Source organism: Oxyura jamaicensis, chromosome 8 (genome assembly GCF_011077185.1).
Source record: "Oxyura jamaicensis isolate SHBP4307 breed ruddy duck chromosome 8, BPBGC_Ojam_1.0, whole genome shotgun sequence".
Classification (NCBI taxonomy): Eukaryota; Metazoa; Chordata; class Aves; order Anseriformes; family Anatidae; genus Oxyura; species Oxyura jamaicensis.
The window spans coordinates 25,651,499-25,676,249 of record NC_048900.1 but is presented as its reverse complement, the minus strand read 5'-3'; the positions used below and the strand labels follow the sequence as shown (position 1 = coordinate 25,676,249).

Sequence of the window (24,751 nt, the reverse complement as noted above, 5' to 3'; positions counted from 1 at the left end):
GGGCCCCGGCTGCCTGCCCGCAAGACACCGGGCTGGATGGGCCCGAGGAGCAGCCCCCACCCCCTCGCCTCCCCCTGTGCTTTCCAGCCGAGAAGGAACGGCAGCACCGCCCACATCCGTCTCTCATCACTTCCTGGCTTTCAAAAAAAAAAAAAAAAAAAAAAAAGAAAAGAAAAAGAAAAAAAAAAAGAAACGAAAAAGATCACCGGAGCCGGTCCGACCGCGTCTCGGAGATTCAGGGTCCGCCCTGGGGGTGCCGCCGCCGCCATGAAGGCTCAGCCCGCGGCTGTCTTCGTCTTCTGCCTGTGCCTGCTGCTGGCGGCCTCCGCAGCCGCCTCCGAAGGGCTCGGAAAGGGTCAGGCAAACGTTTCCTTCGCGCTTTCCTCTCACCTGCCGGCATTGCCGGCATTGCGGGGGTCTCGGCGGCGAGGCTGGAAGGGGACCGGGGGGAGGGGACCGGGCTGGGTACCCCGACTCGCCGACGCTGCCTCCACAGCTCACTGCGGCTGAGGGAGGTGCTGCCCTTCGGTACAAGGCGGCCTTTACGCGGTCTTTGCCGTTGCAGATTTTTTTTTTTTTCCAGTTCCACCCAAGCTGCTGGGGGCTGCCCCTCTCTCATGCAGCGCAGCCCCTCGGCGTCCCCGCTCCGGCCGCTGAGGTGCGCGGCGGCCCCGCTGCTGGCTCTTGGCAGGCGATGAATGGCACTTCCCCGGCTTCCCTGCTGCCTGGCCGCTCCTCGCCTTCCCTCCCCGTGTAATTAATTGCCGTGGTTAACGGCTGGCTCGCCAGGGACCCGAGCTTGACCCTGGGCGGGCTGCCCCACGGGTGAATCTCACAGCGCTGTGGTAACGCGGCCGGATCGCGGACTGCAGGGCCTTGTGGTGCGAGCCCCCATGATTTCCGTATCGGGATTGGCAAACTTTCATTCTGCGGTTAATCGACTTTCATTCAAAATAAACTCGCTGTAATGTTTCGCGTAATGCTTTTAAAAACAGACTGAAGGTCGTCACAGACAGATTTTTAGTTTAAAAAAGGCGCTTTCTTGCTTAGAACAATAGAAGATTTCCCGTGTTTGAACACGTTGGCCTTTGCAATACCTGATGTGTCAATATTCTGAGTAAACATGACTTCTGCTAACCCAACAGCTTTTAGCTCCGCCGCCTTCAGCAAGTACGAACATAGCCTCGTGTCTGCGGCTGACTGCCATGGATACGTGTGTGCGGACATGGAGGAGGCATCTCCGCCTTCCTATTAGCACGACTAAATATTTGATGTGTTGCATCATGTATGGTCATGGCAGTTCGTATTGGGAGATAAGCTAAGGTGATAAAGATACCGTGCCAGCAGTTCAAACTTCCTGGATGCTGAAGGAGGCTCTGCTGGCCCTGTGCTCGGCTTTCACCAGCTGCTTTGCTGCAGGTGTCTACTGGAGACTGTCCACTTGCCGTTGTGTCAGCGATGGGCAGCCTATGACTCCCGGTCCCCATGTAGCTCCCCAAATCTGCCCCCTCAGTGAGGTTACAACCTGTCCCAGGCATTGGGGGTTTTTGAGTGATCCTCAGAGAGGGGAAGGGGCATGCCAAGGCTGATGTTTGCTCTTTCAGCACTGCCCTGCATTACTGGAGCAATGAGACCTCTGCACAGGGTGAAAAAAATGGCAGTCCCGGTTTTACCATTGTTGACATGGGCTTGTTTGGTTTATCTCAACAGACGAGACACAACAAGTCTTGTTATCTGCTTGTTGGGTGGAATATTTCCTGCGTTGTTCAGTCACTGTAACATTCAGCAATCTGCATAACGGGGTTCTTTCTTACTCTTGGGTGATAATTATCATCAATGGTAGTATTTAACGTAATAGTTTTAGAGCAATTAATTATCATTTATTGGCCTAGGTATTTTTAAGGCCTAGTTATTTTGTGCTAGTTCACATTCAGTGGGATTTAGGAAGGCAGATGGTGACATGTTTAATTTGTCAGTAATCAGTTAATAAATGTTCACAGATCAAGGAAGAATGGGGAATAATCAGAAGGCACTTCAGTTTTAATCTCTGCTCGGGGAATTTTGGTGTCCTTTGCATATGTGTAAATATTCATGACTCTGTGGTTTGTTTTTGTTAATTAATTTCAGTGGGATTCCTTGTAAGACCGTGTAGTTGCAAGTATTCACAGAAGTCTTCCCAGGACTGGGATTATAATTTCCTGTAAAAAAGATTATATAATGAGTTGAAAATGTTCAAAGGGTTGGACTGTTTTCCTCTGATGATATGTTAAACTATGCAGAATTTATAAACCTTTCTCTCTGGCAGGTTTTGGAGATCATATTCATTGGAGAACACTAGAAGATGGGAAGAAAGAGGCAGCGGCCAGGTATGTTACCTAGTTTTAAATAAGTGGCTTTAAAAGTCTGTCAAGATTCTGTATCAATCCTAAATTGAACTACAGAAAATACTAATTATTAACTAATATAAAGGTGGTTTAGGAGACTGTTCAGATGTGGAATTAAATTATTGAAGTTCTATCATGTCTTTGAAACAAAAATATTTTTTGAGCATTTGTCACAGTAAAGATAGGGATCCCAAACCCACAAACTCGTGCGTTAGTGGTACTCAGTCCCCTTGAACTCAGCAGTGCTGATAGTTTCCATCAAAGTGGATGCACCTGTGTAGATTTGAGACCTAGACATAAGACAACTTTTGTTACTGTCCGCAAAATGAAGTTTTAAACTGTAGTGAACTGATAAGCTGTTTAAGTAGAACCTTCTCTAGGTTAAATTATGTAATACCACTGTCTCTATGAAAAGATTTAAAAAATGATGTTTTGACATATTTTTCTCAGAGTTCCTTCTTGTTAAAAGGTGAGGAAGAAATTTATATGCTTATAAATTCTACTTACATTTTAAAATTTATAACCTAGATCTCACAATGTTGACATTAGTGGGAATTCCTTATGCTTTCCAGGTTTGTAGTTTAATTGAATTTTGCTCTCAAACTGATCCACCTGTTGATTTCCACTCACTGTGCAAGGTCTAGTGATATTAACACAGATAGTACAGTTCAGAAGTCTAGCAAATGTTTATAACTGGATATTTTAGCATTCATTTGATATACAAGTACAAAAAATAGACAATTTTAGTATTTGCAGGAACAATTGGAGTGTTACTTTGCAACAAAGCAGAGGAAGTTTTTTAATGGCACAGATAAAGGAGAGAGTGCTTAGGCAGGATGAGCATTTGTGCTCAAAATCCCCCCTGGGCAGCGATGGACGTGATGCACACTTGTTTTTCCTTGCCAGAAACACAGACCTGCTCGCTTGATGGAGGTCAGCAGCCTGACCTTAGGGTTGCTGATGAAAATTACATGAAATTATCTGTTTTGCAGCAAGATGTATTGGGGACAATAGTACAGGAAGTTTCAAGACTTCAAATCTGGTTCTGTAAATAGCACTCCCTGGATGTCTTGGAGGTCCTAGAAAGGGTGTCTACATAGGCTACAGGTTATTGTGGAGATGGAGAAATTTCATGCAGTTCTCCTATGAAGAAAGGCTGAGAGAGCTGGAGCTGTTCAACCTAAAGAAGAGAAGGCTCAGGGGTGACCTTACTGCAGCTTTTCAATACCTAAAGGGGGCTTATAAAGAGGTGGAGAGCGGCTCTTTGCTCAGTCATATAATGACAGGACAAGGGAGAATGGTTTTAAACTAAAAGAGGGGAGATTTGGATTAGATGTTAGGAGGAAATTCTTCACTCAGAGGGCTGCCCAGAGAGGTTGTGGATGCCCTGTCCTTGGAGGTGTTCAAGACCAGGTTGGACGAGGCCCTGGGCAACCTGATACAGTGGGTGGTGTCCCTGTCCGTGGCAAGGGCTTGGAACTGGGTGATCTTTAAGGTCCCTTCCACCCGTAGTCATTCTGTGATTCTGATTTCCTGAAAGCGCCTCGTTCTCAAAGCTAACTCCAATGCGATCGCGCTTTTTAACAAAACGCTTTGCAAATCGGTGGCACCATATCTGGGGCTGTGTGGTGATTTCGGTGTCTCCGTACCACGGGCCGTGTGGTGATTTCAGTGTCACTGAGCCAGGGGCTGCGTGGTAATTTCGGTGTCACAGTGCCGGGGGCTGTGTGGCGATTTCGGTGTCACAGTGCCAGGGGCAGCCTCCTGGCTCCCCACGCCGCCACCCTGTGAGGGGGCCCGCACGGGTGCCCCCTGTGGCGGCGCCCCGGGGCCGGTCTCAGGCCGTGTCTCCATGGCGACGGGCCGGAGCCCAGCGGAAGCAGTCGCAGCCCCGTCCGGGTCAGGATGGCGGCGCGGCGGGCGCTGAGGGGAGGATGCCGCTGGTGGTGCTGTGCGGGCCGCCGGGCAGCGGCAAGAGCCGGCGGGCGGCGGAGCTGCGGGAGGCGCTGGACGGCCCGGAGCGGCGGGCGCACGTCGTGACCGAGGCGGAGGGCGGCCGGGCGGCGCTGCGGGCCGAGGTGGAGCGGCGGCTGAGCCGGCGGGACGTGGTGATCGTGGACGCGGGCAACGAGCTGCGGAGCGGCCGCTACGAGCTGTACTGCGCGGCGCGGCAGGCGGGCACGCCGCTCTGCCTCCTGCACTGCGCCGCCGGCCCCGCCGAGCCGTCCTTCGAGGCCCCGGACCCCCGCAACCGCTGGGACCGGCCTCTCTTCACCGTGCGGGGCGAGGAGCCGCTGCCCCTGGACGAGATCCGAGCCGCCCTCTTCGACAGCACCCCGCCGCCGCCGCACCGGGCCACCCGCAGCCAGCCTCTGCAGTCGTGCGAGTTCCTGCACCGCCTCGACCGAGCCACGCAGGACGTGGTGGCCGCCGTGGTGGCCGCCCAGAGGAGCGGGGTGCTGCCCGGGGAGGCGGTGCGCGTCCCCGGGGTGGTGGAAGGGCTGGTGCTCACCCGGCCCGTCGGCATGGCCGAGCTGAGCCGACTGCGCAGGCAGTTCATCAGCTACACCAAGATGCAGCCCAGCGATGAAAACCTGCCCCAGCTGGCCAGCATGTTCCTGCAGTACCTGAGCCGCAGCATCCAGTGAAGATGAGGCCCCGGGCCAAAGCGCTGCCAGCAGCAAGAGTATGCCTCCCAGCCACGGACCCGAGGAGCTTGTGGCCCGCCTGCTGCATATCGTGACACATGGCAGCAGCAGCTCTGGGAAAATGGCCCTGCAGCAGCTGCTGACGCTGTACCGCTAAGAGGATCCCTAGGGAGGCTCTCCTGCCACCGTCCCCACCGCCTTCTCCCCACGTGTGTTTTTCCAAGAAGAGACCTTGTTGCATCCCCAAGCAAGTGAAGTCTCCTATGGAGACCTACAACCCAATAATCAAGTAGTGTCTGAATGTCAGAGCCTGAAGATAGAGACCATAAGGAAAACTTCTCCCCTCTGCATTGGCTGTGTGTATGTTGTGAATAAGAAGATTGCTTTTCCAAGGCTGTCTCCAGATACGTTAAACTGCAGAAAGGACTTCAGTTCCCAGACTGAAACAGGCTGTATTCTTAGGATACAACTTCAAAAAAATCCTATTGAACCTAGGAGATAGATTTGTGAACTTAGCACAACAGAAGGGTGCTGGCTTAGCCAACTTAAACCTCTCTATTTCAGGTTTAACAATAAAACGAATAAAACGTGCCTTAAATGGAGTAGATTTAATTTACCCGTGGGACTGTTTTATCAAAATAACTTGCTATGGCTTTTCTGTGCAAGGTCATCATTAAATGCTTTTAAAAACACTAATTGTTTCAGAGTGAGTGCTCTCGTGCTCTTCTAAGAAGGATGAACTAAAATGGCAGTGTCTGCTCTAGGTGAAACTCTCCCTAAGTCTGTACTGGCTGTGACTGGGTAACTCATTTTTGTAATTAGTTTCAACTAATTCAGTCTTTGCTGTACTACATATATGGCTTAGATAGACTTTTCACGTTCTGGTGGGTGCTTCATCCCTCATTTAAATAAATATTGTTGGGTTCTGTTTTTAATTGTATAGTGTTACCTGGGAGGAAATGGTGAAGTGGGGCAAGAAGGGTTACTTCCTTGATTTGCTGTGCTTGGCATATCTGGCATACCAGTTGTTAAATGGACTTAGGCATTTCAGAACTGAGAAATGACTACAAAAATGTTTTGATGTAAATAAAATTAATTTATCTCTCAAAGAGAATAAAGCTGAGGAAACACATGCAGTATCTTTAGAACTTTTGTGAGTTATGTCCGGCTGAGAGTTTGTATTCCAAGACTCTGAGCAGTTGCATTTAAAATCTGCATTGAAAATCTCCCTTAAAAAAAAAAAAAAAAAACACACTGTGGTGCAGTACCAAGGATCATGTGTTTCTGGTAACTCTTCTGACATGAAGATCCTTGATGATAAGGACAATGCATATTTTCCAGACTTAAATCAGCCTCATCTTGAGGAAGGAGCAAAATCATGCTGGACTGTATAAAAACTGGAAAAAAAAGGATATTTTAGTCATCAGGGAGAAGGCACAGATGTAATATGAGCTTTACCAGGGAAATGTGTATTCTTGCTCCTTACTGCAAATAAAGTCCTATGTAAAGAAGATGACAGCAATTGCTTAGTTATAAATGCCAGGCTTCTGTTTGAACTGTTCCAAACATTACTTCATTCCTCTCCACGCATTACTGAAAGCTGTAACTTAAAGCTGGTAGGGATTTCTTTTCATACCAATCTGCAGCTGAAGAAAAACTTGTCCTTCAGAATTGCTAGTCATTATTTGCCATTGTTCACAGTGGTGTTTACTTAGTGTTACCTTAAAGAAGTATCTATATAGTATGTTCTCTGTGTACCTTTCTAGATTCCTTCTTTTCCTTTGCCTAATTTTAGGTTGTTCTTACTATTTTGAAAGCTATATCACTATTACTAGCTTCCCTTGGATATTCTTCCATAGCTAAAGGGAATTAACGGTAAGAGAAAAAGGATGAGATTGCCAATTCCTTGTTCTTAGTCTTTTGTAGTTTATTGTGCTAGTCTGCTTTCACTAGTTCAGCTGTTTGAGAAGTGTTTTTAAGGACTTCCACATACAAAAAGTGTGGAGATAGATGTTGTGCCACCTAAATGTGTTCAACAGCAATAAAAATCACCTATAAGTGTGTCACTTTTTTTTGGTTAGAAACATAAACTTCATGTAAAATAGTCAAGATATGTTATTGAGAGCAGTGAAGTGGTGGATTAATTGAATCACCAGCATTTACAACAGGAAATATGTGAAATTCTTTGTGTTTAATGCCTCTTTGTCTAATCACATAATGCAGCCAGAATGCATTACAAAGGAGCTTAGAGAATTCAAACTTGTTAAGCTTGAATTCGTCAGAAGGCAAAATGCTAAGGGGATTTTTTAGAACAAGGTTAAATGAGACATAGGCAATGGAATCAACCTCCAGGTAGTGTAGGTAGTGAAGGTCAAGTGAAGACTTTGGGAAGAGAGATGGAGAATAATATTCACATGATGTACTTGATACGCTGACCTTAATACTCTGAGTTGTCCTGTAAAAAGCATTTCTTTATATTCATTCTACAGTGAACTTAGGCTCTTCACTTTGGTCCTTCTACCTTGTATTTTATTTAGGCTGCAGTTCCACACAGACCCCCCTCCTTCTTGGTCCTGGCACTTCTCACACTTGTTTCAGCATACCAGCACGTGGCAAACTAGCCTGGAAGCTGACGAGTTTTCCAGGTTACTGTGTTTGATTATTGCTCAGTGATCCCAGATCTTGATCTTGGGAGGCTACAGAAAGAAGTGTCTGAAACATGCAGACCATAACGGGGAGAGGGATGGATGGATGGATGACTGTCACCCCCTGCATTGTCTTAAGTGGCTGTGCAAATCTTCTCTGAAATCTCTTACGTAGCTGGTGTGACTAATGCTTGCCTTTTTAAAAAAAAAAAACACATGACCAATTATGCTTCTATGCATGTCTGAACTAACGACAGCAAACCATCCAAAAAGAAAGTCTCCTACTCCACAAGAGTCATTGGTTGGCATTTCTATTAAATTATTTTGACGTGTGTTTAAGATTGGAAAACTTCTTGCAAGACAGCAAAACCTACAAACGCAGATGAATCTCTCTGCATCTCCATATTTTCTGTTACATATAGCCTTTGTAGAAGGCTTGACTGTTAAAATGTACAAGTAATAGAATTTAGAAGTAATAAAGTAATAGTTGAGAGGCTTGGCTGTAAGCTTTATTTGACTTTTTTCTTTTTCTTTTTTGAAGTGGTTTGCCTCTTATGGTTATCATCCACAAGTCTTGGTGTGGAGCTTGCAAAGGTGAGTGTATTTAACACTAAAGCTTGGTGAAATTTCTAATGAACTTTTGTATGCAAATTGAGTAACATGAGAAACATGCACTTTGCATTCAAAATGCAGTTAGCTGTCCTTATATTTCATCTGGAGCGGTGCAATATCACACTGCTTTACCTGTTAGTGCTGCCAAAAGCCAGCCATGCCTGAATGCCAGCAAAGTAACATGAAATGCTGCACGTCTGTAGTGGCTGCAGTTTTTCCTGCACTTTGCTATAAAAATGGGAGAGAAGGAACTATCTCTGAGAATTAAGAGATTGCCCTTAAGTTGCTCTTACTTTCGGCTGGTGTTTTTAGAAGGTGAGGCTTTTTCTCTTTCGGCGTCACAAAGGACGCTAGTCATAATGACTAGACCGAGGCTGAACTAGCTGAGTAAGAAATGGTTTACATCAAGCTTTTTGCTTCTGTTCCATTGGTTCTAAACTGAGTGTGTATGTCTGTTGGCCAGGCTTCATGATGTGGCAGCTCAGCAGGGATTGCTTCAGTTACTGCCTCTTCTGAGCCTGGCTTGAATAGCTTGATACATATATTCCATTTACCTACTATTCATTGAAAATTACTAGCTCTGGATGCAGGAATGGAGTAGAGATTTTGATGTTGACCTGAAAACTTGAAATATTTTCCATATTTACACATCTCTCCCTGTCTCTCTCTCCCTCCTTAATTAGCTTTGAAGCCAAAGTTTGCTGAATCTAAGGAGATCTCTGAACTTGCCCATAATTTTGTTATGGTCAACCTTGAGGTAGGCTACGCTCTGATTTGTATCCATGTTACTGCTTAGTAATTAAGTATTTGGAATCCTCATTAACTGGTTGCATCTGTTTTTTTGTCTTTATCCTAACCTTGCACTCCTGAGTATGTATGCAGGATAATTGATGTAGCTAATTGTTTTTAATATTTTTTTTTCAGCATAGTTATATTAATTGTGTTTATAAACCTGACTGCCCTTATCTCTGTAACAATTTGTGCTGTGTATCAGTCTGTTGCCAGTGTAAAGAAATTTGTATTCATTCCGTCCTGATGTAATAAACATTCTTAAGCTGAAACAGTGTTTAATGTTAATTGACAGGAAAGAAAAAAAAAAGATTACTTTCACAAATTATACTTGTTCAGGTGGAAATAACCTTATTTTCTTTAAAAGTGGAAGATAGTGCAGTACCTATTGTCTGTTCAGGGTAAATTGAATCTGAAGGCAATAGCTTGTTTCTTTAAAACGAGTACTGTGTTTTGTTAGTTACCTTGCTAATACATTCCCTCTTTTCTGTCTTGCTTTGATAGGATGATGAAGAGCCAAAGGATGAAGCCTTTAGTCCTGATGGAGGTTACATTCCTAGAATCCTTTTCATGGGTAAGATATTCACAGCTTTTGTATCCACTCAGAGGGTCATGTTCTTACTGTTGCCACCTAAATTTCATATTTGATTTCTTGTTTCTTAGACCCCAGTGGAAAAGTTCACCCAGAAATCATAAATGAGAAAGGAAACCCCAGCTACAAATATTTCTATACCAACGCTGATCAAGGTATGTGAAAAATAATTTGAAGTGTACTTTTACAAAGGTGGAGCTCTGGGTGTGTCCTGCGTGAAGGACAACCCCTTCACTTTTGAGTGGAGAAAAATGCTACATCACAGCATAACTAGGAGCTCTTACACAGAGTGACTGTCTGTGCTTTGAGGAACCACGTTCAGAATCATAATTCGCCTTAATACCTACCATAATGTCTCTAAGACCGAAGCTGCCTCCATTTGTCACACGGAAAATCATCCAATTCACAAATTGTTGGGAGAAGAGCACAGGCCTATTTTTTGTTTGTTTGTTTGTTTTTCCCTTGGGTTGTTTTGTAGATTTACATTCTGTGTACACATATAACTCTGTGTTGATTTAAAATACGTTCATTACCAGGACATCTTGAAGTTTTTGTCTTTAGATTAATAGTTGATCTCTCTCTGTCTGATCTTTCAGTTGTCCAAGGGATGAAGGAGGCCCAAGAGAAGCTCACAGGTGATGCTTTCAAACAAAAACACCTGGGAGATGAACTATAATGAATACACTGAATGACGCTTTCCTATCACTTCAAAACTCTAAAAGGCAATGATTAAACAGACCAAGAATGTAGATACACTGGAGGGACATAATTCTCCTGTCAACAATGTTAGGTTAAACCCTGTTTGGAGCTCACACACATGCATCACTTTCAGTGTTATCTCCTCCTCTGCCTGGCTGTGTGTACTGTAATGATTTTTTGCAACTAGATAATGTGCAAACACATCAATTCATGTGTTTGAGCAACCACTAATATTGGTGTTAAAAGGGAGGTGTGTAGGGCAAAACATTAATTTGAAGACAAACAGTGTGACTGGAATAACTAGAAGTAGCCAACATTTTTACACTTAATCAGGGTTGGATCCCTCTTTTCTCACTGGTATTATTGTGTGATCCCATTGTTTTATTGGGGATTCATATGAATGGGACATGGTCCTGGGCCAGGTGTTTTCTAGACATCCCAAACCATAAATTCTGCCACTAAGCCAAGTAGAGTAAATTTCATCATCGTCCAAGTAGCATGTAAAATTACTAGCTCTGCAAACATATTTTTATGTAAAACTCTGTGTGATTCATCCTTATTTGCCTTTGGGCAGAAACTGAACTTACCTTTTGATTGTCTTACTGAGTGAAGGTGGGTTATGATGAAGCATTATGGGGAATCCCCTTTTATTCTTTGAATGTTTTTGGCTAATGCCTTGCCATCACATTGTACTGTATTTTTGTACCAGGGTGAAAAATTAAACCTTTTTAAACATAAGCATGCAGACAGTGTTTTTTGATGAAGGGCATAGTTTTCCATTCATAAAGACTGGGGAATATATTTGTGTTTATGTTGCAGTGGTTATTAGTGTTGAATGTCACAGCTGAAGAAGGTTTCTCTTTTATATAATTAAAATACAACAGTTGCTTTTCATGTAATTGTAATTCAGCCATTCTTAACACTAACAAATATTGTTGAGGTCAAAGTTATACCTAGTGTTTGTCTACTGGAACTGAAAAGAAAAATAGAGGGGAAAAATTCCCTCTCTTTACCTGCTGGTAAGGGTGCATCATTGGTTCATGTTCAACTTGTTCTCCACCTGGACCCCCACATCCCCTCCTGCGAAGCTGCTCTCCAGCCTGTTGGCCCCCAGGCAGTACTGATTCGTGGGTTGTTCCTCCCAGGGGAAGAACTTTGCATTTCCACATGTTGAGCTTCCTGATAGTCCTCTCTGCCTCTTTTTCCAGCCTGTTGAGGTCTTTCTGAATGGCACTACAAGTGTCTGGTTATCAACTGCTCTCCCCAGCTTCGTATCATCTGCCAGCTTCCCAAGCGTGCGATCCATCTGTCCATGCAGGTTGCTAATGGAGAAGTTGAAGTGTTCACCCCTTGCTTACTCCACTAGCAACCAAACCCTTTGAGCCCAGCAGTTCTATCAGTTTCAGTCCACCTCACTGCCGTTTACATAGCCTGTGCTTCAGTTTGTCTATGAGAATGCTATGGGAGACAGTCAAAAGCCTTTCTAAAGTCTTAAAAAAAAAAGAAAGTCTTAGTCTTAGACTTAGTAAAGCCAGTATAAATAACACCCACTGCTCTCCCCTCATCCACTGAAATAGTCATGTAAAGGAAAAAATCCTGTCCAAGAGGCATTTGCCATAACTTCCAATAACAAAAGCAGAGAGATAATTTTCTACAGATAATTTTTAAAAGCTACCTGAGGATGTTAGTTGCGGAAAATTGTTGGATAGAATAAAACCAACATGCCTACTGAGTCCATTTTTACTGTTAGTGGTGGTATGAATTTTACTTTCCAGACCATTCTGCCTTAAAGGGATTTTAGACAGTAATACTCAATTGAGTACTAAAAGACAAGGACTCAGTGGAGATAATGGGATTATTGCACATTGCAATTACCCTGTTCAGCTACTAAAAGTTATTATACAAGTTTTATACTCTGCTCCTCTTGCAAATTGTCTAATAAATTGTCAAATTGAACTCAGCAACTGTTCTAAAGTTGTATCAGCCTCCAAAGTAAATAATTCTGTGTAAGTCCTGAAAAATTATTTGTGTTCTGCAAAATTGTATTTTTTTTCCCAGATGTATCAGTTGACCTAATAAAAAACAGGTCCTGTCTGATGCTCCTTACTTCCTTTATAGCCTTAGATTAACTGTAAAAACTCATCTCTATGTGTTTTTCTGTGTGCCACCAGGGGGAGGACTCCGCTTGCTCATCTGGGATATGATTCAACAGATAATAATTATGAAAAACAATCTTATGCAGAATAGCAGGGTACAGCTTTGTGATTTTCCAGGCATGCTTTCTCAGCAGCTCTGCCCTTGTCTTAACTCTGCAGTGAAGTTATAGCCTGTGACATGCACATCATTTGTCCCAAAGCCTTGCTTTACAAAATGCTCTGATGTCAGAAGTAAACACTGCCTCAAAGTAATTTTTAGAAAGTTCTCCATCTACAGAGATCTCCCTTTGGTGACAGATATGGGAAGTGTGCTTCATCATTTAAGACCATTCTTACTCAGAATTAATCTCTATCACCTCTTCTCTGATGCATCCCCATTTTCTCTTGCTATCTGCTAGTTTTATACCTGTACATCTTAGCCACTAATTCCTAATGCAGATTCTTTACACCCTTCTGCTTTTTGATCTAGATCAGATGAAAAATAGGGATTGGCATTTTCTGCCATGCAGAGGGATACATCTTAAACCTTTCTTCCAAGAGCTACTGTATGTATATTGTGTAACTTTATGCATGCAAGCAACTCCATGGGATTTTGAGGAGCTTCTTACAGGTCACTGTTGTTGTAATTGAGTCTAAAGTTAATTACACACTGCAGCAACTCAACAGTGCACAGTAACCAAGGCCTCAGATTAGTTTGCCCCCATCAGCTTCATATTGTTTTCACACCTATTTGCATATGACTTGCAGTAAACCTCCATCCTTACGTAACTTCTTTAGATACATCACAGAAATCCCCTTGGATTCTCAGCTTCTCCATTTATGGGGATAACAAAACCCAAAGACACTTCAAAATTCTTAGTATAGACACAGGGAAGTGCCAGGCCAAATCAATCTCGTGTAAACAAACATGCTGTCAGCTCCCTTCTTCCCAGAAACAACCCACAGAGGAAAAATGCAAAGTTAATTAAAGAGTGACTAGATTGCAGCTAGCCATCTGGCTGCTTAGGAACAGAGGTTGCTCTGTGCACCTGGGGCCGAGCAGGCTTTAAGGAAGTGTCAGCTAGAGGCTCGGAAAACCTTTCCTTCACCACACTTCACAGCAGGGAACAAAAGTGCAACAGGGAGGAACGCCAGCACTGCCAGAGCAACCCGTCCATCATTCTGGCATGCTGAGAGTTCAGGAGGTACTAGTCAAATGCACTTTCATCCCCATGTCTGTTTGTCTGCCATCATACCTAACTTGTATCAAACTGATAATGAGCTTTATTCATTGTCCTCACATACAGCTTCTGCAACAAATTAGTAAGACTGTGCGGATGCATGTTTTATATCCTTGGAGGTGATGGAACTTTTCACTGCCGATTCACGTGAATTTCAAGGAAAGGGTAAGGTTGATCTAAAAGGTTGCATCCCTCTTCCAGAGAGCTGTGTAAGTTGTCTTGGGGGCTAACTAACAGGTGAGTTTGCTGCCTGAAGGAAGCCAAGAACCAGCTATGAAGGTCTGTTAACTGGTGAAAGTCACTTTGTCTCAAAACTACCTGGCATATTATTAACACATTCCCCCTTTCTTTCTCCAAGAAACAGGTGCCAATTTGTTAAGCAGTTTAGTCAAATAAACTCAGTTTGCTTTTCCTTTCAAAGTTTGCCTAGCGTAAGGAGTGGCTGCACACAATTCCCAGGCCTGCCATTGTCTGGGGAGCACCACTCCTAGGAGAGGTGGTGATTCACTCCTGCGCTGCCAGCCCGTTGCCACCACGTCAGCATGCCAAGGAGGAGGCATCTCAGCTGCCAGCCAGTTCCTGTGGCCTGTCACCTGTCACGGGTAGTGGGGACAGGGTGCGAAGCTTCTGCAATCTCCTCCAGGTTTTGACAAATATGGCATAATTTTGTAATGGCTAAATTTGTGCTAGATTCCTTTGATTAGGGACCAGAGAGAGAGAGACCAAGCTTCTCCATTCATAACTACCCTGGAAGCAGAAACTGGCTGACCTGTGCTTTAAGCATTCCAGGTTGTGACTCAGAGCAGCAGGAAACGTGACACGCCACCAGTGCTGGCACTCGTCCTGGGACAGGCGCAGAGCAGCCCATCAAGCAAGGTGCAGGGAGCAGGCAGCGTACGTCCTGGGCATGGGTTCACCAAGGAATGACTGCTGTAAAAACAATTGAGCATTTCTGAGCTGCTCCCGTGTTCTCCTTCCTCCAACCAACACAGGTGACCCTTCCTCCGTTTCCCATGTCCCCACAATGATGTGGGGATGAAGGGGAGACAACCTGTTGGAGTTTCCCCCTTCTCCGAAGGGCATGATGCCATTGCTGCCACCCCAGGGAAGGGGATGAAGGCCCGTGGGAGCTGGGCTTCAGGGCAGCACAGGCTGGACTGTGTCTGGCTAAGGCTGTAGGTAACCAGTTGCTGGTTAGAAATTGTTTACTAGTATGTACTCATTTTTGAGGCATTTAGCACAAGCACAGTATGGGGGAGGTAGAAGTGCTGCAGAAATATTAATTGGTGAGAACTGCAGATGTTCCCCATGCTTTCTGAGCATGTTTCAGGACACAACATAACATGCTGTACATGGGAGAAACTCTGTGGGCAGCACAGTCAAATTTGGATGTCACTTTATTGTGCAGTTCCTGGTATGATCCATTTGCAAATGCCATTTTTAAGAATTTTGGTGCACTAGCTCTGATGAAGAGGATGAAATGCACACACCTCTTGGAGAGACAGCATGGGGCATACATGTTGCTTATTCCTCACTGAAGTGAGGAAGTGCCTGGATGTGTGCTACCTATTCAAAAAAAGATGATTTGGTTTTCTTCTTGCAACTGGCATGTTTTCATCTAGCTTCTCCAGACAACAGCTGGTAATGAGCTGAAGCCATTGCTCTGTGTGCAAACTGTGCTTCGATGAGATTCTGTTTTTCCTATGTGACCAGAGCTTATCATGAGTTTGGAGAATGAGCCTTTTCGACACAGGGTCATTAGCGTTATTACTGCTTACAGCATCACACATAGCAGGGCATCATCCTTGATTTAGGTACTTTGGTGCTTCTCTTGCTGTAGTCATAAGTAAAATACTGTTTTGAGAAAAGAAGGAACTGAAGAGATTAAAATTGTTTCTCTAGGTCAATTGCATTTTGTGTGGATGCAGTAACTTGAATTAGAAGTGTTGGGAGAGTAGTGGAGTATGCATATCATGCTTGATAAATATGTTTGCTCGACTGCTGTGAGAGAGTCAGGGAGATCCACATGTCAGAAAACAAGATAAAGTGTAACATCTGCTCTTCCCTTCCAACTCTGTGTGCTTGTGGGAATTCTCTCCCATTCCCTGTCTTCATTTGGCCAACAATAAATCTAAAATAATACAGAACTCCCTCACTGGAAGCCATGTAAGCAACTGATGACCACATCATATCACATCCTAGAAGGAAAGTGCACTAGAAGAGCAAACAATTATAGAAACAGGGAAAAACTAAATGATAGACAGACCCCAAACAGCCTTGTAAAAGAATCACTACAAATTCCTCTGTCCCGTAATTACCTAGGTGCATCCCTCCTTTCAGTGAGTCCTGACTGAGAGAGGGCTTTTGTAGTACTCCAGTGCAGCTGGACGTAAACACTGGCATTTCAGAGAGAGTGTGAAGTCTGGAAATACCTTTGGAAGTAGGCTGCGCAGTGCCTCTGCGCTTGCTGTGGCTGCTATCCTTGGTTGGTAAATTAGGTGATTGCTAAGCAGATGCTCAGGTAAGCCTAAATCTTCATGTGTCCCACCCCTCAAAGGTGGAGATATCTGCCCATGACCACTTGCCTTCCATGCTGGTGCTTTACAGGGCTGTTGGCTTGCAATGCTTCCTAGATTGAGCATCAGTCAGATGGTGGGAAAAGCATTAGCGCCATCGCTGCAGACATCATGCTGGGTAGTCTGGAACTTGGCTTTTGGAAAAGGCAGAAAACATTTCCCAGAGCAATGAGAAGATTGCAAAGAGCTAAAAAGACTTCTGCAGGTGTCAAGCCTGACAGGATGTCTTTGAAATAACTATTCTAATGAGTATTGGGTTTTGTTATAGTATTGATTATGTCAAGTTGCCTACACAAAGCTGATGTCTCACTTAAGGCTTAAATGAGGGCTGGTTAGATTCTTCATGACTGCATCCTGGCTTATATAACAATATTTTTAGTTGTGGTGTCAATGGCAAATAAACATTGCCATTCTAGGTGAGGGTAGGAAGTCATTTAGATGCTGGGTAGAATTGTCCCCCGAGCCACCTGGCAAATAGCTCTGACTTGAGTAAAATCAAGAAGCCACGTGGCATCTCTGATCTGCAGTGGGAAGAGGTTTTCCTGAGGCTTCCCTGCAGCACTCCTGTGTTGCTCCTAAAATGCAAGCCTTGGATGTTTTCTAGTTATGTAGCACTGCAGCGCTCTCTGGCTTTCTACCTTCTCACCAAACTGTTAACTGGTCAGATACCCTGGGGAAATCGTAACAGTAAAAGTAATTTACAGACTCCTTTCAAGTGGTTGAGCTGTTATAAAGCTAAAGTTTATCCAAGGGCTGGCTGACCTACAAGCCAGTCCAAAGACGGTCAGTTCAGATCACTCCACATGCAAGAAGCTTTTTGCAAGCAGACAAAGTGTGGGCAGTATCCGAGCCAAAGTGCCGCACACCAAACCAAACACTCCACCACGATGAGACAGGGCAGGAAGGGAACAGCGCTTGGAACAATGTGCCAAGGGCACAGCAGCATCTCCACTGCAGTTTAGAGCCCTGAGATCAGAGGTGGTTCCTGGAGGCTGCAATTTTGCAGTTCTTGAATCCTTAGGTGGCTCCTGTGCTGACCTTCCCTGACAAGGAGCTGCTCTCATGAACCAAGAACCTGCTCTTTGTGCTTGGGCACCTGCTTAAAGCCAGGCAGTGGGGAAACGCGCTGCCATCTTGGCCGGCTCTTTAGGAAGTCCCTCGTTAGTCATGCCAGAGGGGTGTTTAAAACACTCATGATTAATTTTTGTTTGCTTTCTCCCGGGGATCATCTCTGAGAGCTGGTTTGGCTTCCCAGACAGAAAGGCCACAATGGAAATCAAGTCTCCGATGTTGAACTTGGGGTCTGTCTGTAGGATTTTAAAGACAAGTGGGTCTTCTTTAAGCACCTTGTCAGACCTCTTTCCAACAAGCAATTCAAAGAGATCACCTATCTACCACCTAATTTTTTTTTCCTCCTCAGTAGCAGTGCATTAGTTTGTGCCATCACTAGGCTTCAGAGAAAGCACTCCTACTGAAGAGAAACGTCCTCTTGCAGCCCTTGCAAGACCAGGAATGGCAAGTTACGGTCCCACCGGCACAAAGCTCTCTGCATCCCGAGCTGCGGGGGCTGCTGAGGGGATTCGGGAGATTCTGAGGAGATTCGGGGACTTCTGAGGAGATTCGGAGGCTCCTGAGGGGATTCGCACCCCACGAGGAGCTGAGCGGCGCCCCGAGCCGTGACGGGACCCCCGGAGGGGCTCAGTCCTGCCGCTGCCCCGAGTTTCTCCCTCAGCCCGGTGCCGGGACTCCCCCCCGGGGCGGTTCCGCTCCCTCCCGGGCGTTGCCGGTGCCCCCCCCTCGGCACAGCTCCGCCTTCGGGGCCGCCCCAGGTGCCGGCGGGGGGGCGGCTCCCGCCACGCTTGCAACGGCCGCGGGACCGGCGCACGGCTCGGCTCGGCTCAGCTCTGCCCTTCCTCCTCCTCCTCCTCCTCCTTCTCCTCTGCTGCCGCCGCCCCAGGTAAGACCGCGGCTCGGCGGCCGGGCTCCCTCCGCCCGTAACGGGCGCTTCTGAGCCGTCGGGGAGGGCGGGCGGGCTGCGGGGCGCCGTTCCTTCAGGCGCCGTCCCCTCAGGCATCGCGTGCGGGGCGGGAGGGCGGGAAGGCGCCTGGCCTCGCCTCACCTCACCTGGCCTCGCCTGGCTTCCTCTCCTCGTCCTCGCCCCCCTCAGCCCCTCAGCGTCCCGGGTGCCTGGTTACAACGGGCTGAGGGCTCGGTGCCCGCGGGGTGTTAAGGGCAGACCCCCCCCCCCCCCTCCGAGAAACCGTGAGGAGAACCCAAATGCAGCCACAGCTCTAAAATAAATATTTATTAAAGGTGATATGCCATTGCGTTATCTTTTAAATAACCTAGGCGGGGGGAAAGGCGGCTGTGGCCTCCCCGGCTGTTTTCCAGCTGGCGCGTAATCCTTGTCAATTCCTGTCATTCTGCACTGATGTTTTCCACTGGGTGAACGGCAATGCTTAAAAACTGCCCGGCAGTGAGACGGACGGGGTTTTGTTCCTGCTGGTGCTGCTGTGGGAAGGGTAGAGGCCGGCTGCCTTCCAAGAGGCCAGCTGCGCCTTGGTGGCATGCGGAGTGCCCATGTGTCGCTTGCCCATTGCACAGGTGGAGGACACTCGGTCTGTCCACAGCACCCAGTAGCAGCAGGCAGCGAACCCGCTGTACGAAGCCGAGTAGATCGATCATCCCAATTTCACTCACAAAAAGCACCAACTCTCCGTTTCCTCCGCTTCACATGGTGCCAAATATGCGGTCTCATTGCTGCCTGTCCCGAGGCCGTGTGTTTTTCTCTCAGCGTGCACCAGCAGTAAGGCAGGGGCACACGGTGCCCGTGGTGGCGTTGTGCTGTGGGATCACGGCGGCATCACCAACACCAGCACCATCGTTCCTGTCTCTGTGCCTCCTGAGGTTCCGTCCCCGTGCTGTCCTTCCCTTCTTCACAGCACATTTGTGCAGTGAACCAGGTTGAGCTGACCTCCATTAAGACTAACCTGACCCAAAAGAGAAAAAAAGGTTAATTTTAATGTGAATTTTCCCTTGGCCCAAGACTGTGACCGCAGAGCTTTAATTCATGTTTCTGTGCACCTTTTCTTGGTGGCAAACCTGGTTCAAACCTCTCCAGCCTTGTTCCTTGTCACTCCTTATCCAGTGCTGCACCCACACTTTTGCTGATAACTCTTTGTGGGGCTTCATACTAGCCTGGGTTAGCCCTCTTTTTTATTTTTATTTTTATTATCTTTTTTTCCCTCCTTCCCCTCCATCCCAAGTTAAAGTTGCGAGTGGAACATAGTGTTGACCCCTGTGTTTGTATCTCAGTGCGGATCATGGGAGTTCTGTCAGGCTGTAAATTGAATCTGTATACTGCCATATATGAGTGTGTTACTAAAAAGCTTTTCTTTTCTGTTATTTGTGCTTGCTGTCCTGGAGACAGCTCTATATGCACTTACTGAGACCTTGGTGTGATCGCTGCCTTCAAGACTGTTTTATCAGGGCAATTTGTAATGCAAGTCAAAAGAGAGTTCCATAAACCCATCTCTAAATCAGACTTCCTTTGCAATTTTGACAAAACTGTGCTGCCCTTTTTGCAGATCTGACACGTTATCAAGTAACAAGTTGAGAAGACTTAATGTTTTGAGGTTTTAATAGCAGTATTTCTTGCAGAGCCTTAGATGTAGCAAAGCAGTGCATTCGTTAACACGCCAGCCATCACTGTCCTCTAGTAGTTGTGTGAATTGAGCTACGTGTTTTGTGGTGTTCTTCCTACTTCCATTTTGCTGTGGTCTGATGCAGCCCCAGATCAAAAAGGGCAGATGAGAGAGCTGCTTGGCAGCTGCTCCTCCTGTGAGGGGACGCGTGTCCCCTGAGCCTCCCTAGCGAGGCCGGGTGTGCTGTCTGGGGGTGCTTGCAGGAGGCACGACTCAATGGCTAGCACCGAGCCTGTCCCAAGCTGGCCTTTCAGCTGTACTTCATGTACACATTGGTTAAAGTTCTGTGGTACTTAGTGAGCCTCTGTAATGCGTGCTGAGCTCCCTGCAGCGCAGTCGTATTTGGTCTTTGACATAAGCAATAAGACGTACGTTCAGGAGTGTTAGCTAGTTAAAACCTGGGAACTGTCGGGGCACTTGTAATCTGCGTTAGCAGCTGGCTTACCTCACAGCACGGACAGCATAGCACAGAGAAAGGAAGTAACGTGTCCATCACAGACTTTCAGCTTTGAGGCTGGGGACAGAAGGCAGCCAAACAAACTTCACCTGCACCATGGCGGCATTCTGAGCTGGCCCTGTCTCCACGCGGTTCTGCAACACAAGTGTTACTACAGGACAAAGCCAGCCTCCTGTCACCTGGTTTGGATCTGATTTTTATGTACAGGTGGGAGGTTTTGGACCTGGTGATGTAGGAAAATACGCAAATGTCTCTTGCGTGCTGGTGGGACGGGTGTCAGAGTCAGCGTATGGCCGGCCGGTGGCTCCAAGCAGTGTGAATTCCCTCACGTGGCAGAAGTGGTGGTGTTTTCCAGCAGAGTGGGAGGGCATGGTGGTGGCTTCACCGTGTCCAAGCACAGCACTTCGCTTCTCGCTGGTCCTCTAGCCGGGGAAGGACCAGCGGCGAGCTGAACCCCTCTTGGAGCAGAGTTGCGACGGATCCGCTGCGTGCGTGCTGCTCCGAGTGTTTTTATTTCATCATGCTGCTTCAGTGTAGGCAGGAGTGGAATACATTTGCCAGTTTATTCCTGTAGAAACCGAGGTAGAACTGCAAAGCTAGAGAGTCAAAGCAATGAGGATTGAAGTCTTTTACCTCAGCCATGGCTGGAGTGCTTGTAGCAGGAAGGCTTTAATGACAGCGTGTCTTGTGGCAGCGACCAGCCCTCTCAGCTTGTGCTGGAGACAGCCAGATTCAGGGTCAGCCTCAGCTAGCACTTGTGTAGCTCCACAAATTGCCTGGCTCCTCTGGTTTCCAGGCTTGCTGGAATATTAAGGGAATTGGGGAAATCCTGCTCTCTAGTGCAGAAAGAGGATGTAAGTCTCTTGGAACCTTTCGGGGAGAGCTGAGCCAGGCTCAGCTAGCAGTTCCCCTGCAGAAGGGGAGATCCCCATGCTGTTAAGTGTCATTCTCTGTGCCTTCTGAGCAGTGTGTTTGCCAACAGGCAGGAACCTGTGTGATGTTAAAAGAGCCACAAAGAAAACACTCGTAGCAGAGAGTAAACAATGTGGAAACTCTTATTACTTTACTTTTTTTTTTTTTTTTCCATTGTAAAAATAGAGTAATAAATTTCTTCTTCCTGAGAGTTTTGCCCTGGCTCTGAAATGGACATTAAGGATGTTGAATGTTATGCAGGAAACAGGAGAGGCATGGTTCCAGACACCCAGAGAGATGTTTGAGTCGAGGAAGTCTTTCTGACAACAGTCCCAGCCTGCTGCCTGACAAATTGTGATTGTAAAGTTAACAGAGTTGATGGGAAAGGGAGGCTAGCCACAAATTCTGGGCTTTTGTTCTGCACTCAGCACTTTTTAAAGCTTGTGTTCCCAAATCGGAACGAGTAGTAGTAAACTGGCCATGTTGTTCAGAGCTTTCTCTTCTTCAGTTGTCATGCATATATTGAACTCATTCACAGCATGTGGTTTCCAGACTAAGTCCACTACAAAAATCTAATTGTGAAGACTTCATTAATAGATCAATTTTAGCTTTTGCTGTCAAGATGAGGGGCTGACATTTTTAAAGCAACAAAACAGTGTTTTTTTTTCTTTCTGTTTCCACTGTTGACTTATTTTTGTTCTAGATCTAGCAGTTAAGTTATTTGGATGAAGCTTCAAAACCGAGTTCCCTGAAACTGTGGACAGTGCTGAAGTGAGAGCCAGAGGTGGTCACAGAAATACCTGCTGCAGAGGCCAGGGCTGTGAGAACACAGGGAACCGTAATCAAGAAAAATGTGGAGTAGTCTGGGCAAGAGCTAGGTGCTGTTTTGCGTGCCAAGTGAGGTGATTGTCAATTGTGTGGATCGTGAGAAAGGATTTGTCCTTGTCTGATCCAAATTCTTACCTAGAATAGGTGGCTGCAGCTTATTTACATGAGGTTTGAGTTTGTCTGGGTGTTTCAGCAGCCTCCACAAGGCAGTATAAAATAAGTCATCATAACAAGTGGGGATTCACACTTGTCTGCTGGAGAGGAAATGCACCAGAGATTAAGTTGGCCCTTAGATTATATTAATCATTAAAATGAGGACTGAATTCTTTTTTTTTTTTTTTTTCCTCTTCTAAATCTGGCATAACTATTGTTTTAAGGCAGTTATTTTTATATAGATGTGCTGTAAGTGGGGTTGCAGACGTTTACCTGTCCTGTTGTAACTGGCATTTGCAGTGTAGTAGACTTTGACCCAGGCTTTGTGCAAAACAGAAATACATGGAGATATATTTCAGCTGCTCCATGGTTTTGTATTCCTTTGCTGTCTTTCTGTGATGAGGGTGTAACGATTCCTATCTGAGGTTTTGCATCCCCTTCTAGAATAACTCTTGAAAGTAAAACTTAGATTAATCTAGATAATCTCCCTTTACTAAATTCTAAACTGATGGCTTCAGGTATCTACTGTTATCTTGGTATCTGTTACTAACTCGAGTACTGTCTCTTCTTTATCTTTGTACACTACAGGGCTTTCCCCGTTACCTTCTGTAATGAAAGTCCAGACCTTTTCCCATCCCTGTGTTCCCAGTCTAACCTATCCACCCATTAGTATCTTCTGTAATATTCTCGTTACCCATCTTTGTCTTAAATATTGTAATCCTTTTGCTTCTACATCACAGGTTCAACAGTGTGACCACTCTTGATTCATATAACTCACAGCAAAGCCTCCATCTGTCTCATGGATTATAGATCTAAATTGGTAACTATCACTTGCTTGCCGTACTTATTAGCAGTTATGTTAATTGCTCATTATATGTTTTCTGCTTCTGATAAATCTCTCTTGTAGTACTAGTATTTGGATAAGACTCGCTAAGGTCCCGGCCTTATTTCCTTTATGAGCTTTAGTCTCAGGACAGTGTACATTGGCTTTAAAAAGTAACAAAACACACAAACCACCAACAAAAAGTCATTAGTAGTTGGAGATCTGATTCAGAACTTAGTTTAATTCCTGAAAAAGAAAACAAGTTTTGGTTTTCAGATGACAGAGCACATAAAGGAGTGTTTTTTATCGTAGAGAATTGACTTGTAGCTTGTGAACTAAAATTTTTAATACAGGCACACTGTAATACTTTTGGGGAAAAAACACAAAGTATTAACTCTTTTGAAAAGAAGTTATGCTGCATGTGAATAATGTCTCTTGTGGATTACTACAAAACTCTACATACTAGGGATGAAGGAATCTTTTGCTTTATTTTTTATTTTTTTCCTACTACGTAACTGACTGAATGCTTTCCATAACCAGTTGCAACGTTCTCAGAGCTGTCCCCAGTGCCCCTGTCTGCACTTCTCTGAGAGCCTTGGCAGACTGGGGATCTGTCTGACTTTAGTGCTACATGTTGAGTTTAGCTCCATGCACTTTTTTTCTACCTTTATTTAGCCTCATTATTTCTGCTTTTAAGGGAGCATATCTAGTAATCCTTTTTTCCTTCCACGTTTGTCAGTGACTGTGGATGGCCAGTTGTCGCTCTGTTAGGCAGGAAAATACTACATCATGAGAAGCAGCGGAGGCTCAGTTGCTGAGCACAGGAAGCTGGGCTGGAACCAGCCTGGAGTAGCATGCCCTCATAAGGTCTTTGACTCCTAAAAATACGGAGTGTCAGTTTCATTCCTATCATCCCTATTTTATGGGTAATAAAAGGAATGCATGTGTGCTAGCAAATGATGATGAAACAGTTAAACATTCACGCTTAAAGTGCCACTGGTATGTAACAAAACATTTGTGGTCAATTTCAGTTTTGGCTTTAAAAAGAAAACAGTGACAAGTATTAGGAGATGTTGCTACTGTTAGAAATGCACAGGATGCGTAATATACAGCATACAGAGACTGGTAACGTTGAAAATGCAGACACTTCTTTTCCTGTAGTTTTAATGGTAAGTTCCATCAATGTGACCGTGTTTTGCTGATAACTGAGGTGCCTGGCAGCAGACAAGGAGACCCTTTTCCAGAGGCAATTCAGATTTCTGCCTTGCAAGGTTGTGAGAGATGGTGGGACGTGGAAACAGCCATGTCTGTGAACAGGCACAGTAAATATTGCAGAGCTGGGGCAGTACCGACCACTTCTACCGGTTTGTAAGAGCAGTAACATTATGATGGTTCATGTTGTACTACAAAACAGGTTGTTCACCGCAACATTAGTCACAAATTAAAGAGCACAGCTGTGTGAGGCCACCTATACGGCATATGTCAGTGATTACTGGAACTGGTGGAGGCTGGTATCCCAGGGAGGTGTCTTAGGGTGAGAGGCTCCTTTTTTT

The 24,751-nt window shown here is 45.5% G+C and overlaps 3 protein-coding genes across 4 annotated transcripts in view; all 3 read left to right on the top strand.

The window, feature by feature from the left end:
* Window positions 1–82: 82 nt before the first annotated feature.
* TXNDC12 (thioredoxin domain containing 12) lies at window positions 83–12,475 on the top strand. Its single transcript, XM_035332870.1, has 7 exons — window positions 83–355; window positions 2,306–2,366; window positions 8,219–8,271; window positions 8,973–9,046; window positions 9,583–9,652; window positions 9,742–9,825; window positions 10,267–12,475. Exons 1-7 carry the CDS (start codon window positions 268–270, stop codon window positions 10,344–10,346), a joined length of 510 nt encoding a protein of 169 aa, XP_035188761.1. The 5' UTR covers window positions 83–267; the 3' UTR covers window positions 10,347–12,475.
* On the top strand, window positions 3,824–6,282 carry KTI12 (KTI12 chromatin associated homolog). The gene has a single exon (XM_035332871.1). The coding sequence runs from the start codon at window positions 4,319–4,321 to the stop codon at window positions 5,030–5,032; it is 714 nt and encodes a 237-aa protein (XP_035188762.1). The 5' UTR covers window positions 3,824–4,318; the 3' UTR covers window positions 5,033–6,282.
* Window positions 12,476–18,106: 5,631 nt separating the features above from the next.
* RAB3B (RAB3B, member RAS oncogene family) overlaps window positions 18,107–24,751 on the top strand; it is a 55,992-nt gene continuing 49,347 nt past the window's right edge. Inside the window, exon 1 of one of the 2 annotated variants that reach the window (XM_035332873.1) lies at window positions 18,107–18,278. Coding sequence is in view for 1 of the 2 variants with exons in the window: in XM_035332872.1 (XP_035188763.1) it covers window positions 23,175–23,195 (21 nt within the window). In the remaining variant the exon portion in view is untranslated. Of the gene's footprint in view, window positions 18,279–23,115; window positions 23,196–24,751 lie in introns of those variants that run through there. The other variant, XM_035332872.1, reaches the window with a different exon arrangement.

Coding starts and splice junctions, on each gene's coding strand:
- TXNDC12 (XM_035332870.1), top strand. CDS start 268: ATGAAGGCTCAGCCCGCGGCTGTCTTCGTCTTCTGCCTGTGCCTGCTG. Junction 2,367..8,218: donor AAGAAAGAGGCAGCGGCCAG/GTATGTTACCTA, acceptor TCTTTTTTGAAG/TGGTTTGCCTCTTATGGTTA. Junction 9,826..10,266: donor CTATACCAACGCTGATCAAG/GTATGTGAAAAA, acceptor CTGATCTTTCAG/TTGTCCAAGGGATGAAGGAG.
- KTI12 (XM_035332871.1), top strand. CDS start 4,319: ATGCCGCTGGTGGTGCTGTGCGGGCCGCCGGGCAGCGGCAAGAGCCGG.